The 13644-nt window shown below is 52.3% G+C and overlaps 6 protein-coding genes across 6 annotated transcripts; 2 read left to right on the top strand and 4 right to left on the bottom strand.

Moving 5' to 3' along the window:
- Positions 1 to 492: 492 nt before the first annotated feature.
- HD553DRAFT_344619 (uncharacterized protein) lies at positions 493 to 1454 on the bottom strand (the record flags this gene model as incomplete). The annotated part of the gene is made up of 6 exons (XM_046183004.1): positions 493 to 578; positions 653 to 760; positions 835 to 910; positions 995 to 1122; positions 1231 to 1305; positions 1412 to 1454. The coding sequence occupies 6 exons, from the start codon at positions 1452 to 1454 to the stop codon at positions 493 to 495; spliced, it is 516 nt and encodes a 171-aa protein (XP_046034309.1).
- A 2383-nt stretch (positions 1455 to 3837) lies between these two features.
- On the top strand, positions 3838 to 5298 carry HD553DRAFT_107160 (glutathione S-transferase). Its single transcript, XM_046176409.1, has 5 exons — positions 3838 to 4261; positions 4325 to 4548; positions 4615 to 4718; positions 4771 to 4967; positions 5045 to 5298. The coding sequence occupies exons 1-5, from the start codon at positions 3974 to 3976 to the stop codon at positions 5081 to 5083; spliced, it is 852 nt and encodes a 283-aa protein (XP_046034308.1). The 5' UTR covers positions 3838 to 3973; the 3' UTR covers positions 5084 to 5298.
- HD553DRAFT_107163 (DNA-directed RNA polymerase) lies at positions 5224 to 6677 on the bottom strand. Its single transcript, XM_046176410.1, has 6 exons — positions 6468 to 6677; positions 6290 to 6384; positions 6130 to 6206; positions 5889 to 5970; positions 5557 to 5756; positions 5224 to 5523 (listed from the first exon to the last, which is right to left on the bottom strand). Exons 1-5 carry the CDS (start codon positions 6534 to 6536, stop codon positions 5591 to 5593), a joined length of 489 nt encoding a protein of 162 aa, XP_046034307.1. The 5' UTR covers positions 6537 to 6677; the 3' UTR covers positions 5224 to 5523; positions 5557 to 5590.
- Positions 6678 to 7523: 846 nt separating this feature from the next.
- Positions 7524 to 8734, top strand: HD553DRAFT_344615 (uncharacterized protein; the record flags this gene model as incomplete). The annotated part of the gene is made up of 3 exons (XM_046183003.1): positions 7524 to 8069; positions 8152 to 8213; positions 8293 to 8734. The coding sequence occupies 3 exons, from the start codon at positions 7524 to 7526 to the stop codon at positions 8732 to 8734; spliced, it is 1050 nt and encodes a 349-aa protein (XP_046034306.1).
- A 1703-nt stretch (positions 8735 to 10437) lies between these two features.
- Positions 10438 to 12070, bottom strand: HD553DRAFT_107077 (SPX domain-containing protein). Its single transcript, XM_046176408.1, has 4 exons — positions 11094 to 12070; positions 10967 to 11025; positions 10890 to 10899; positions 10438 to 10788 (listed from the first exon to the last, which is right to left on the bottom strand). Exons 1-4 carry the CDS (start codon positions 11917 to 11919, stop codon positions 10781 to 10783), a joined length of 903 nt encoding a protein of 300 aa, XP_046034305.1. The 5' UTR covers positions 11920 to 12070; the 3' UTR covers positions 10438 to 10780.
- On the bottom strand, positions 12071 to 13602 carry HD553DRAFT_107076 (uncharacterized protein). Its single transcript, XM_046176407.1, has 5 exons — positions 13490 to 13602; positions 13326 to 13410; positions 13211 to 13229; positions 12528 to 13125; positions 12071 to 12289 (listed from the first exon to the last, which is right to left on the bottom strand). Exons 2-5 carry the CDS (start codon positions 13337 to 13339, stop codon positions 12222 to 12224), a joined length of 699 nt encoding a protein of 232 aa, XP_046034304.1. The 5' UTR covers positions 13340 to 13410; positions 13490 to 13602; the 3' UTR covers positions 12071 to 12221.
- Between the last annotated feature and the right edge of the window lie 42 nt (positions 13603 to 13644).

Raw genomic sequence — 13644 nt, 5'->3', positions numbered from 1 at the left:
CTGTCTCGCAGACATCCGAGACCCAGGCATGTATCCCCCAACTCCACTCCGTTCGACGTCCAGTCGATGATCGGGTTATGGCGCCGGAACCATGGCGCTCCCAAAACCACGTCGTACGACCCTAGGTCCGTCAACATGAACGCGACCGATTCGGTGTGTCGGCCAATCCTCAGCCTAGTACTTGTCCGGTGGGTCACTGCACCGGAGTTGATCGGTCTCCCATCGATCACCCTAAGCATCCTCGGCTTCTCGAGCTTTTCCTCCACAAATCCGTGCTCCGCAGCGAACCCCTTGTCCATGAACAGGTTCGTCGCCCCGCAGTCCAACAGCAGGACCGTTTCTACGGCTCTCCCCTCGGGGTACACCGTACCCAACAAGGTAAGGTGTTCCTCCGGATCCGCTGGAGAGCCCAACATCCCGATCGTACACTCACGACCTGCATCTTCCGCAGGTACCTGCCTTCTCGGGCTCACGGGTTGATCCGTTATTCTGTTACGGCGGCGAGTCCGCCGGGCTGGTGCTCCGGGTCGGTCCACCGGACAAGTGAGCGGGAGAGAGGCGAGGGTAGGAGTACACATCTATATAGTAATAACGGATGCCCAGCATCCGGTCTGTAGTGATAGTACAACGTTCGAATGTAAACAACAAATACGGCGGAGTCCGCCCTCGGGGTGGCCCGCCGGAACGCGTCTCGGCGCGTCCCGCGTCTCGGCTGCGTCGATCTCTAACAGGCGGGTGGAGCGGATGGGGGTGATAGTGACTGAGAGTTCAACACGAAAACATATAAATCAGTTATACTCGATGAAGTATTAGACCCGTACACGCCTAGCTTACACCCCTCCGCAGCCAACATCTCCCTCACCAAGGCCTGGTGAGCCGGGACGTTGAGCAAGGTCCTGATCTGGGCCCTCTATACGTCAGGCATGATAAGAAATCAGTCTGGTATAGGCAAGGAAGATCGAGAGAATAGTAGTGAGATGATCATGTAACTTACTGCAGTAGCGAGAGCATCCCGCTCTCGTTGGGCTCGCTCGAGAGCGGCCTGGTGGGCGGCCTCCTCGGCCAGCCGGCGCTGCTCCGCAGCCTCTTCCGCGGCCTCCCAACGTCGCTGCTCGAGTGCCCCTACACACAAGAAATGATTGCGAAGGTATCAGTATATGCAAGCAGCAACAGCGGAAGGATATGGACGGGGAAGGCGTAGTCAAAGGAAGGGTCAAAGGAAGGGCTTACTCTCGTTCACCTCGTTGAACCTCGCCCTCTGCTCGTCCGTCAATTCGGTCATCCACACTTGATAATCTTCAAGCGCTGTGCAAGGTAAGGTCAGACGAGAACACAAGGACCCAGGTGTAAGCTAAGACTCTCAGAACCTATTGGCGTACGAAAGGTATGCTAAAGGTATGCTATGACTTACAACCGCCGGGAAAAACGGGCAAAGGCTGTTCGTTGTTCTCCATTTTGAAAATGTATGCAAAGAGTTTGATAAAGACGAGGTCGATTTAAGTGTTTGCGTTTAGAGTATAGACGTATAGACAGATGTGATAGTAAAGTAAGAATCGATGAGAAGGTGATGTAGATATATCAAGTGCGTCGGTGGCATGGGCCTACCTACCCCCTAGGCCCATGCCACGTCTTTGTTTACTGATGATGGAACACGTCGAGAGGTTCTTTTGTTCTTTTCGTATGCCATCAAATCAAAACAAACATACGCTTATGCCATTGGCTACATCACTCGTCAGCCAAGATACAGTCATGAACCCACTCCCGTACGGCAAGGTATTGCAGGGTATTGAAGAGGCCATCGTCACCTTCCTCGGCAGAGTGTTCCGTTGGGGGCGGGAAATGTTGATTGAGCGCTTTCCTAAAGCCTGGATCTTGTAGCAGCGGTGGTAACAGCTCGTGATACCGTTCGACCTCGACATAGGGATCGCTTTCACGTTCAGGCTGTGACAGATCTTCTTGCCGTTGTTCCGATACCCAGCTTAGTACGCCTGGCCTGCGTCTGGCAGAGCCTGGCCCGTCTCCGTCTACACCTTAGTCTTCTTCGTCCCCGGATAGCACCTCGTCAATGATGCCCATATCATCAAGAGCGTCGGCGGGGAAAAGATCAAGATCCATCCCTCGAGCTTTAGCCTTCAGCATGCCATCAAGCCACTTCTTGCGTGGGCTCCATCCACGTTCACCAGAGGTCGTGCTCTTGTGATGGTTATGCGCAAGGACATGTCGGCGGATGGTCAGGTTCAGCAGGGGTAAGAAGCAATGGTGTAGGCAGAAAATGTCGACTGGGTTGTCGGGGTCGAGCTCTTCTCTGAACTCAAGGTCGGCAAATGTTCTTGAGTATTTGTGCGTGAACTTTTCCCCAACTTCCTTCCAATGACGCTCGATTGGGGTGTTGCTGGTCGATTTGCCTCGGATGAAAGGTGCTTTGATGGTATCTAAGCAGGAAGGCCCATGAGCCTGCGCATATGCGGGCGGTTAAGCTAGTCACAGCCTAGTGTGCTTACTTCGAATGGCTACCATCTGCTTCCAAATGCCGTAGTTCTCTTTCCCAAAATCTACCCGTACCCGTTGAGGCCATCCCCATTCATCCGTGGCGTGAAGGAACAACCTCTCTACTGTCTCGGCCCGGTTGTTATCGCCCGCTTGCATGAATACGCAGACTCGGCTGTACCCATCGACGCCTCCATGTATAACAAACTTCCAGCGTATAAGCTTGTGCTGACCATCGATGTGCCAGAGAGAGTTCGGGAACGGGACCTTGTACACCCGCCGTTTACGCATGACTGACTTGCGTAGCCTTGAACCTTCCGGATCTAAAGCCCTGCTTAGCTCTCTTGCATGCTCTCGGGTGATGTGCACACCCACGCCTTCGAGATAGCCTTGCAGTTTGCGATAGCCGACCATGATGCCGTCTTGGCTATTCAAACAATCTTGTATATGCTGTGGCATGGCATATGAACTCAGTCAAGCGAATATAAAGATCGGCATACCAAGCCATACTGGGTCAGGTACTCACCTTTTGAATGACTTCCTCCGGCACTTGGTGCTTGACTTCCCGTTTAGATGGCCCACCCAATGCTAGTCGACGTCGGCGAACAGTACTTCGAGAACAGCCCAAGTGTTCGGCTATCTCCTGGTCGGTAAAGCCCTCTTGATCTAGCTGCTGGAACAGAGGAATGTTCAAGGCCAGGCTATAGCCACCAGTTGGCAGAGCGACGGTTTGCCTGGAGAGATGGGTCGGAGCGTTGTTCAAGATGTTTTGGTGTACAGCGGCAAGTTGCTCACGCAGGCTAAGTGTTGCCTGCCAGTGATTACGCAGTACTTGCATAGGTAATTTGCCCCTAGCTTCGGCCGTCAGCCAGGTAACGAGACCATCTAGTTGGTGTATGAACGGAGGTAGGAGGCTGTGATCCCAATCCGCTGATGGTAAGGCGAGCAGTGCAAGGATAGGGGTATGTACCTCCTCGACGTAGGCGTCGACGGCAGCTTGAATGGCCTCGTACGGATCGGGATTGTGATCGGGCATGTTTGTATAAGGCTAGGATATGCTGTACATCGATCAAGTATATGTCTAGGACTGTTGAAGTAGGTCTGAGGTAGACTTAGGCAAAGCCTGAGGCAGGCATGGGCCTTGCGCCCCCTCTGGGCCCGAGATAACTTCATACCAATCTAACAAAAACTGGGACGAAGAGCTGCTTTTTGTGATTCCAACCGCTCTGATCGCTACGGCTGGTAATATATCTCTCGCGCGGAAGCGGACATGGTAATATATCGCGCGCGACGAGACGGACATAACACGTCGCGGCGAGTTGACGCTTTCGGCTCACTATACACGTCAGATGCTGTATTCGTCATCACGAGTTCCACTCTTCCTTGGTATATATAGCCGGCATATTCGGATCATCAGTCTCATTCCCGTTAACATCTCCCCCTGCCAGCCCATCTATCTCCTGAACCCCCTGATCACCATTGGAAGATGTCTTCACGATCTGCGACTGGATACCACCTCGAGACAACGGGACAGGCGGCCAAAACCGCTGCCAAGCATGCGGTTGACAAGGTGGCCGATCCCTCGATCGAGTTTATGGGAGCATGCTTCTGTCCTTTCGTACAGAGGGCATGGATCGCCCTGGAAGTTTTGAATCAAGGTCTTCCGGATGACCAGTCGAGGAAAGCATCAAAGGTAGACTATGCATATGTCGAGATCGACCCATACAAAAAGCCGAAGGAACTGCTAGAGGTCAGCCCAAAAGGCCTTGTACCGGTGAGCTACATTCCGTCGATCTGTTCGCAACTCCGTAGCGCTGACTTATTACGGGAATTACAGGCGGCTCGGTTGGGCCAGGGCAAGTCCTTACACGACAGCCTCATTCTTATGCACTACCTCGCATCCCTACCTCTTTCTACTGGCGAAAACCCGTTATTACCTAAGGGCCCTTATGAGCGCGCAAGGGTACTTCTGGCTGGGCAGAGACATGCCGAGACGATTACTCCAGCTTTCTACCGATACCTTCAGGCTCAAGAAGCAGAGAAGCAGGTAGAACATGGAAAGTGAGTCTAGCCTCTCGAAGATACAGTTGACTAGTTAGCCGGATCGCCAACTGTTTGCATCTCCAGAGAGTTCACGGAAGCGCTCGAAGCGTTCGAAAAGGATATGAACGAGGATGGGCCGTTCTTCTTCGGCAAAGATTTAGGCTGGGTCGACATCCTCATCGCTCCTTGTAAGTGATGCTCGGCGCCACCATCTTCAGCACAGCTGACCTTCAGTCGCAGGGGCCATTCGATTCGGACCGGTGCTTGAGCATTACCGACAATTCTCTCCGCCTGTCATCTCGGACAAGTCGAGACGGTTCGTCAAGTGGTTGGATGCTATCAAATCCCATCCTGCCGTAGCCGCTACGACGAGTACAGACGAGTTATATACGGATAGCTATCATCGGTATGCCAAAAATATTCCCAATTTAAGCCAGGTAAGTTGCGGAGCACAGCCCTTGTAGCATGGAAACGACCTCGCTCCCCATGATCTCACCGAATGACTTGTTAATAGGTGGCAGATGCGATCAACTCTGGCAAAGCTCTTCCTTGAGAATGTGACGTTCTTCTACGTAGTCAGCCTTCGATACTCCGACCGAGATTCCCCAGGATGAGTCTCGATATGCCTTTGTAACCCACTGTATCAGTTTGAACAGGTCGATCTCCAATATTACACTAGGAGAGGAAGAGATGAGGTCAATACGGCCTTACTCAATAATGAGCGCAAGGAAACCAAAATCCGGTTGATCTGGGTGTTTCAGTGCTTTATGATGAAGGCTATCCAGGGGGTAGCGCACCAACGGTATGGCAAGGCGTCAATGTACGAGTTACGAGGCAAGTCCTATAGACAGGCGAACTCGAGCGAAGTTTCATCACAGTGCTTTCCCCGCTTCTGTAGCCCGCCACCCATTCAACTGGAAAATGTACATTCGATCATTATGAGATCGACCTACAAACCCAAGACCCACTCTACAAATACATCTCCGACCGCGCCTCCCCTCCCTTCCATATTAGCGGACCTCCGGCCTCCATCTACTTCATGCCCACTTCCACTTTAAGATTAAGCCATCTCGACATCCTCCCCACCTGCACCCGCACCCTGAGATTCCAGCTGAGCCTGTTGTTGTGCCCGTTTGCGATCCTCGAACCGTTCCCGTGCGTCAGAGACGATCTCGTCCACGTTTGCCGAGACGTCGTAGTCTTCTTCGGTCGTAAAGTCCCCGTGTCTGTGGAGCGAGATCGGTGGAAGCGAAAGGGTTAGTCGTATGCTCAAAGCGAATTGAGGTGTACAGCCCGAGAGACAGCGGGGAGGTGAGGCTCAATGATAAGAGGGTGTTGGAGAAGGGGAGATGGCTCACTTTAGATCCGCAGCGTATTTCGTGTCGATCGTCTTGTAAAGATCCTTCAAGTTGGACAATGCTGTCATTAAGCATGTCACCGCTGATTTCCCTTCTGTAGAGGCGCAAGATGAAGATATCCGATTGGAAGGAGACGTTGTAGGTAATCGATCAGAGATCAGTGGGGTTCAGATGAGATGAGGCAGAAGGATGAAAGAGTGGTCAGAGTAGGATGAGGTCAGGTCGGGTAGGTGAGGCTTACCGTGCATCTGGATTCGCAGGTGAATCTTGGGTTCTGATGGATGGGGAGCGCTGTATCCGCAGAACTCGACATCGTCACTGATCATACCAGAGGATAGAAGGCAGTTTCTCAATCAGCTATAGTGATAACGAGGGTGAAGGAGAGTATGACCGGGACTAACTCTTTCATGCACATCCACCGAAGAACGTTTCCTAACGTGTGGTCTTCTTCGTGCAGACAGAAGGTGACCATGTCATAGTTGGGGGTGTTGTGAATCTATCAAAATCACATGAATCGTGGTTAAAGAGGTTCAGTGTGATCACGAGGAGTGAAGAGCAAGAAGCAGATTGGCTACTGACGATGGTGATCTTGTCGAGACCGTCCGAGGTGGTAATGACCGGTTCGTTGAAATCTACCTCTTGTGCCATTGCGTAGTTGCTTGCGTTTCTGATTTCCTTCTTCTGTGGTCTCGGTTTCCTGCTGAGATCGACTAGTATATGACCGTGTCTAGAATGGTTGTTGATACAAGTTGTCAAGATCGAACATGTTGAAGCATTTCGTATTGAAGCTCGAGCCAGATTTTGTGAGAACCGAGGTCGCGGAGTCGTCGCTGACACTGACGAGATGACAAAATCAACACGGATGAGGGTGGTACTTTGTGACATACTCACGTGACTTGTGCATTTTCAGGGCTTCACCCTATTTCTCCGTCAGCCCGCGCCATCCCGCGCGACTGAAACGTGAACGGTGGCGTTTGTTCATTGTTCGTTGAAACAAAAAGGAACTCGGGCAGGTTGAACGACCTCAACAGACAAAGAGGTTCGTCACGGCGCATTCACTATTACCATCACACAACTGCTTCCTCTCACCTCGTCAAAGGACCAAAACCATGAAACCATTTCAATCCGCTCATCAATCCTTTCTTACCCCTGTCCGACGACAAAGACAACACCGGGAGATCATCTGTCCTTTCTCGGTCGCACAATAGAAACTCGATGGACACCACCCTTTCGAGGTCGTTGAACACAAAGAGATGAAAGCACAGAGGGGCGGTAACAATAGGATTGGATTGCACGTGGATTGATCGACAATGCACGAAGAACATGTGCTCTTCAACATTACGTGAATTGAGGACAGTATATAGGTTGAGCCGAATCGAACTCGGATCCCCCTATCCAAACCACTCGACATGTATCCCACTCATACAACGACACTCACGATCTTCTCAACTTACGACCCGCTTCTGACGATCCTCGGACGAGGAAATTACGACGACCTCCCTACCCCTATACAATACAAGACGCCTTATCCGCCCTCCCTCACATTGCCGTATCGGAGCTGTCTTCTCAAAACCTTGAATTCGACTCCATCCGACATCGACTCCGAGTACAGCGATTGATCCTCCTCGCATCGTCATGAACTCTCAAAACTGTTCCGCACCTCAAAGAATGGAGACTGAGACTGGAAGTCGACGATCCCACACCCGGACTCCTTCACTCAGTTCGACCATCTCTACCGCTTCCTCTTCTCCCTCATCTTCCTTCGACGATAACGACAATGACAACGAAAGCATCTCTATCACCTTCGACAACGGGGACATCAACTACAACCGCAACAACTCTAACGCCGATAACGCGCAAAGCTTTCCCCAGACCCCGCTTACTGCGCGACCTAACCTTACTCGGACGACCTCCTTGCCTCAGACTCCTACGCCTAGTCGACCGGGCGCCGTCTTTCCTAGGTTCGACAAGTTTTTCACAACCGCCTCTCACACTCACCTTGATACCGAAGCCGAACGAGAAGGAAAGGAAGGGATGATGCACAGACGGACGGTCTCCTCCATCACTCTCGGACAAGCAAAAGGTATTGACGGCGAGAGACGGACGTACAGGTTTGGGGGGAAGGTCTTTGTGCCCCTCAGGATGGGTGGTTGGGTGGAGGAAAAGCAGGAGGAGACGAATGTGAGCTTTTTTTTTGGGTTTCTTTCCCATTCTTGAGTGGTGATACGCAATACTGACGCAAGTTTGGTTGGGCACCGATCAGGTCAAGGTGGTAACCGGGGATGACATCAAGGTCGAACAACGTGGCTCTTCTCCATCGTCACTGTATGTCCAACCCCTTGACGCATATCGGATGAGCTTCAGAAACTGATACACGCATTGCATTCGCGCTTGCGATGTACAGAGAGACAGAAGTCATTGACAAGATGAACTCTTTCCGATTCCCAACTCAAGCCGGACCTGCCCGGTCGCCAAACCGGAAACCGCTTTCTCTTAACGGTAACCGGGCCGACAGGGCTCGAGCGAATTCGCCTTATCCGAAGGATAACCTTACCAAGGCTTCGGCGCGGCAACAGACCAGCGGTGCATCGGGATTCAACCCAGCAATTATCTACAAACGGGCTCGCTCATCCGCATCGACGTCGGCCTCTACACTCAGCTTACAAACTCAACAGAGAGCCGAGATGGTCCAGCCTCAACCTCTTCCGCCATCACTGCGATCCCACCTTCACGCACCCGAGCGCAAGATCATCCTCGTCGGTCCGGCGATCTGTCAGCACTTGCAAAACGGTGGAAGCGTCCGGGTCAAGGACTTCACGGGCGCCATCGTCGGTTGGATGCATTAGACACGCGGATGGTGGGAGGCAACGAACACGGTCACTGTGACTGTAAAGATGTATAGATAGCGGTTTGATGTTGTTGTACGTTATTACACGTATTCGATGCATGAGTGTCGTAAGAGATACAGTTCGTTGAAAGTGAATACTGCCTCGAGGGAACAAATTGAAAAAGGGAAGGGGTATAGTATTGGATCTTGAACGCAAGATCGTGTATGCTCGGTCAAGGAAGAAGAAAAGAATGCCGAAATCATATCAAGCCTTCTCAAGGACTGTTTCCTGGGCGTCGAAGGGATTGATCCTCCAACTCGTCCGAGGCCAAGCTCATCTGGTCGGGCGAGACTACAGGCAAGGGCATACCGCTCTCCTGACGCGGCGAATAGTCGCGGTTCGCATCATCGCCTCGAGGACCTGCGTTGATCGTCCGATCAGGAAGACCCTTACGAGCCCGAGCTGCGAGAACCTTTTCCCGCCAGTGTCCAAGACGGAGAGCTGTACTCCGGAGTCCAAATCCGTTAGCTTGCTGGCGGGTGCGCTTGCGAGCCAGCGGTTCGTCCTCGTCGTCATCATCATCCTGAATCACGCGGTAGGGCAGCGGTACTGAGGAAAGTCAAAAAGCTTATCAGTATGTGCTCAGACTGCGATCTTGAATATCAAGACATACCTTCTCGTGTCACCCGGTACTGATCGGTGTTACCGACCTGTTCAGTCTCGACACGGAAGAAGTTCCACTGCCACCTCCGGAGCATCTCCATGGTAGCAAAGATGAAACTCTTGAGGGGAACGTCGGTAGTAGGCTTGGGTATGTAGAACACCCAGATGAACCGGACGAGGACATTGGATGCCATGGCGATGTAATAATACTGTCGAAAAAGGACTGATCAGCTCCTGTGATCCCATAACTTGCTGTGAGTCTGCTCTTACGGGTCGAAGTGACGGGTAACCCAAGCTCTCTCGTAAGTAACCGGCATGGGGTCGGAGCAGACCCCAGTCGACAAGTAGGTCCCACGAAGATGTGTAGGATGAAGCCAAGACCGCCGAACTAGATTGAATCGTGTCAGTCCTGGATGCCTGTATCCATAGCTCGTGTGTAACAGACTCACGTTGCCCAAATTGCGAAACTATGATCGTGGACCCGAGATCCCCGACTTCTCCAATAGGTGAAAAGAGCAAGTTGGAGCATTGAAGCCACGTATTTCCCGGCATTGACCAGATGGATCTTCAATCTCGAGTCCTTGAAACGTTTCAGACATTGAACGAAACGGATGAAGGCCGGAATGCACACCCTGTATGTCAAGGGAGTAAAGGTCAGACAGCAGAACAAGATTGAACAATAGCATCATGTCCACTCACAACAAGCCATATACCCAACTCCCGCTAGTCCTACAGACCGATAAAGTGTCCTCTGGCCAATGTCGTTTGTAGGCGCATCCAATCGTCCATAGATGTCCGATACTATATGTGAGACTATTGAGCTCGTCGGCGACAAAGAAAGCAATGAACTGTTTGTTGGAGTCAAGGGTTAGCCCCTGTCTTTAGGTTGTCCAATGGCAAAGGACTCGCCTCGACTCGGCTATAGCCAGGGGTAAACACCCTGCCGAGAACGCTGAGGAGCCAGTATCGAGCATGTTGAAAGTACACCGGTATGGGATTGAGGAAGAACGTAACCGTTCCAACTATCCATACGATCGGCCAACTGCAAGTGCACGCCCATCAGTTTCACCTCGGCTCAACAGTCCCCACCATAGACTGACGCGTATGGCGATATTGCGGGCTCTCCAACTTGATGGACCGAGAAATAGAAGCACAGAGAGAGCGCAGCGAACAGCATAGCCGGTATCTCTAAGAACTGGCGATGATCAATGGCCGTCCGGATGTCGAGTTCCATGATGAAACCATAGTTGATCCGCGCAGCAACAAAAGCCGCCAAGTTCAACTCGAAGAGCATTCCAAACAGTACCGGTAAGAATAGTGCCGAATAGACCAGGAGTATAGCTTCGACCTGAGGAAATCTGCGACGAGTCTGATCTCTCAATGCTATGAAAGAGATCTCGCTCAGCTTACTGCAGAATAGAACGTGTTTTCTGGTCAGACGAACCTTCGACAAGAGCCAAGATCATGATGGGCAGGCCGATCCCGATATATGTACCGGAGGAGAACGTACTCAGGTGGTGCTAAAGATTGTGGCAGACGTAAGCTTGAGGAGGCATCCTGTACACAAGTATGCCCAGCAGGACTCACAGTCTTGGTGACGAACTGCCCACGCAGCCTTCCGACAGCCTTCTTGTGGTCTCCCTTCTCTGTAATCAGCGAAGCAAGAAGACCGGCTCAGCGACCTGCAAACCGGATACTGCCCATTGTGACTCACCGAACCGCAACGTAAACTCATCCTCCATCTGCTTCAACAACCGGTCCACCGTCCGTCCGTCGGCAAAGCTCCGCTTAGACACCTTGCCGTCCATATAAAGATCGATACACTTGATCCTAGCCGTCTTTTCAAACTTCTTCAAAGCCTTTTTGAAACCCGTAATGTTCAAGATCCGGTAATTCTTGAGGATCTCGAGCTCCTTGTAGAATTCGATGATGGCAGTCCGCAGCTTCTTCTTGTATCGTTGGTACTTTTCCGGATCGAAGCTCGTCCGCGCTTCCAAGGGGGTACGGTTACGGATCCCGTTCGAACCTGTGCTGGGTTGATTCGACCCGTCCTGGGACGATCTCTCCTTGCCGATGTCAGAATCTTCCCCTTCCGTACGTTTCGAACCGGTCGTCTTCGGAAGTGCGGTGGCCGTCGTGTTTGCGGTCGATCCCGACGCCTTGGGGTCGCCAATCTGGATGACGGAAGCTACGAACGGGATCCTCTTCTGCACCCCTTCCACTGCCCCTCCGATATACTTCTTCACCTTGCCCTCGTTCATCCTCTCCTCTTCGGCCTCGTGGAATATTCTTCGATGTTCCGCCAGCTCGTCCAACTGCCGTTTCAACTCCCTCGACCGTCTCAACGCGTCCGTCTCCCGGTCGTGGTAGAACGCTTCGACCTTTTCCAACTCATTGTCCAGCGTGTTGAAGAAACGTGTCTCTTCAGCGTTACACACGTCTTCCAGTTCTTGCAAGGATTCGGGGAACCGGGGAGGGATACCTCCAGCGCCTCCAAATCGACGAGCGTAGATCGTCCCCGAACTTCCGCTCGCTTGCATAGTTGGTCCCGTCCCCGGTACATCTTCCCTCTTGTTCAGCCCCAGTCCGACCTTGGTCCCAATCGACCCGAGCCGAGGTGATCGACCTCCGACGGACGACGACTTGGCCTGCAGATGAGGCGTTCCCAATTTGGAGACCAAGTTGCCATCCTCATCCCCACTCGAACTATCCGCAGCTGTCGTCCTACTTTCTGACCGAGCGATCTCCTCGGCTTTCAACCTGGACGGACCTCCCGAGTTTGGGCCGTGACCGGGAGTGGGCAAATAGTAAGGCGAATCCGATCGTTCCTGCTCGCCGCTTGTCAGTTGGGTATGTCGAGGTCGCAAGGCTGACGCAGAAGAGACGGAATCGGTATGCGAGATGGCCGACCAAGGCGGTTCTTCCATGTCGTCGCTGTTATTGTGGTTGGCAGGGTAGGTGGAGTCGGGAAGATGCAACTCGGGAGGAACCATCGGCGACCTGGGTCGATCGATCTTGGGTGTGTTCGACAGTGAATGCATTCTTGATCTGGAGGCCGAGCCGTTAGACTTTCGGCCTATCGACCCTTTTAGGGCGGGAGAAGTGCCCATGGACCCGTAACCGCCTTCACTGGTCGACCGCTGCCGACTCCTCTCGTTCGGATCGATTTCCTTCTTCTTGCCATTCCCGCGATCCTCTTCCGGGCGCCCTTCAACACGGTTCTCTTCCTCCTCAATCCCCACTTCCGTCTCGGTTCTCCTCGTCATTCCCCGATCGACGCTGCCTACAGCCTCGTGCACCCTATCCATAGAACTCGTTGCCTCCATGTTACTCGCCTGGATGGGCCTAGGCCGATCCAACCTGTTCCACCATTTCTTATCCCCCGAAACCGATCGAGCTATGTTGGAGATGTTCCTTCGCAGTCCGCCTCCGCTCTGAGATGGCGATTGAGATTGGGAGTTCTTATGGGAAGGCGGGAGAGGTCGAAGGTCCGCACTTGGTCCCAAGTCCTCCCTGTCGGAAGAATCGATATCATCTAACCCATCATCAGCGCTTTCACCGGACGAGACCGTGGTCGTCCGCTGGCGATCGCCATTGACATTGGAGTGGGAGTTTGAATGTTGACCGGGTGGGTTGGCGGAGGAAGAAGCGTTCTCGGGTTGTTGCTGCTGTTGACGGGTCTGTATGGCTTTGATGCACTTTTTCAGTCGGCGATAGTCGATATAGGCTCGTTTCCATTCCGGGGTCTGAGAAGCAAGTTGAACGGATTATATCTGATTAGTTCCAAGCTGTCGAGTGAATCTGAAACGTAATGTCAGAGAGAGAATTTACGCAGTTGTCCTCGAGATACCTGTTATTTCGGTGATATATCGCGGATCAAACGTGCATCAGCTGATGAATAATAATATTCGACTTTGGGCTACCACCACTCAACCCTGGTGCTTACCTAGCGAACTTCATCTTGACAGCTCTTCCCACTCAAGACCTTGTCTCTCAAGAAAGGTATTTCCCAATTCGCAATGTCTCGGATCCTAGATTTTACCCGTGTTTCATGCGAAGAGAAGGTGAGGGGAATGCGATTTCGGATCGGACAAATCTTGATCGACCAACGAGTGACCAAAGAGATGCCGGCGTTCACCTGGAGTAGGTGCCCTCCATACAGACTCCGGGATCTTCTAGTACTAATGACCGGAATGTACTATATATAACGAGGAGGCGAACTGGTGACCATTTCGCTAGCTTATGATCTTATGCTGACATCTCTG

The sequence above is a fragment of the Filobasidium floriforme genome (genome assembly GCF_021052385.1).
Source record: "Filobasidium floriforme strain CBS 6241 chromosome Unknown HD553scaffold_20, whole genome shotgun sequence".
Classification (NCBI taxonomy): domain Eukaryota; kingdom Fungi; phylum Basidiomycota; class Tremellomycetes; order Filobasidiales; family Filobasidiaceae; genus Filobasidium; species Filobasidium floriforme.
This window is presented reverse-complemented; position numbering and strand designations above follow the sequence as displayed.

Coding starts and splice junctions, on each gene's coding strand:
- HD553DRAFT_107160 (XM_046176409.1), top strand. CDS start 3,974: ATGTCTTCACGATCTGCGACTGGATACCACCTCGAGACAACGGGACAG. Junction 4,549..4,614: donor AAGCAGGTAGAACATGGAAA/GTGAGTCTAGCC, acceptor TTGCATCTCCAG/AGAGTTCACGGAAGCGCTCG. Junction 4,719..4,770: donor CGACATCCTCATCGCTCCTT/GTAAGTGATGCT, acceptor CTTCAGTCGCAG/GGGCCATTCGATTCGGACCG.
- HD553DRAFT_107163 (XM_046176410.1), bottom strand. CDS start 6,536: ATGGCACAAGAGGTAGATTTCAACGAACCGGTCATTACCACCTCGGAC. Junction 5,971..6,129: donor CCTGCGAATCCAGATGCACG/GTAAGCCTCACC, acceptor AAGGGAAATCAG/CGGTGACATGCTTAATGACA. Junction 5,757..5,888: donor AAATACGCTGCGGATCTAAA/GTGAGCCATCTC, acceptor CTCGCTCCACAG/ACACGGGGACTTTACGACCG.
- HD553DRAFT_107077 (XM_046176408.1), bottom strand. CDS start 11,919: ATGCAAGCGAGCGGAAGTTCGGGGACGATCTACGCTCGTCGATTTGGA. Junction 11,026..11,093: donor TGAGTTTACGTTGCGGTTCG/GTGAGTCACAAT, acceptor CGCTGATTACAG/AGAAGGGAGACCACAAGAAG.
- HD553DRAFT_107076 (XM_046176407.1), bottom strand. Junction 12,290..12,527: donor AATCGATCCGAACGAGAGGA/GTCGGCAGCGGT, acceptor AGAACCGCCTTG/GTCGGCCATCTCGCATACCG.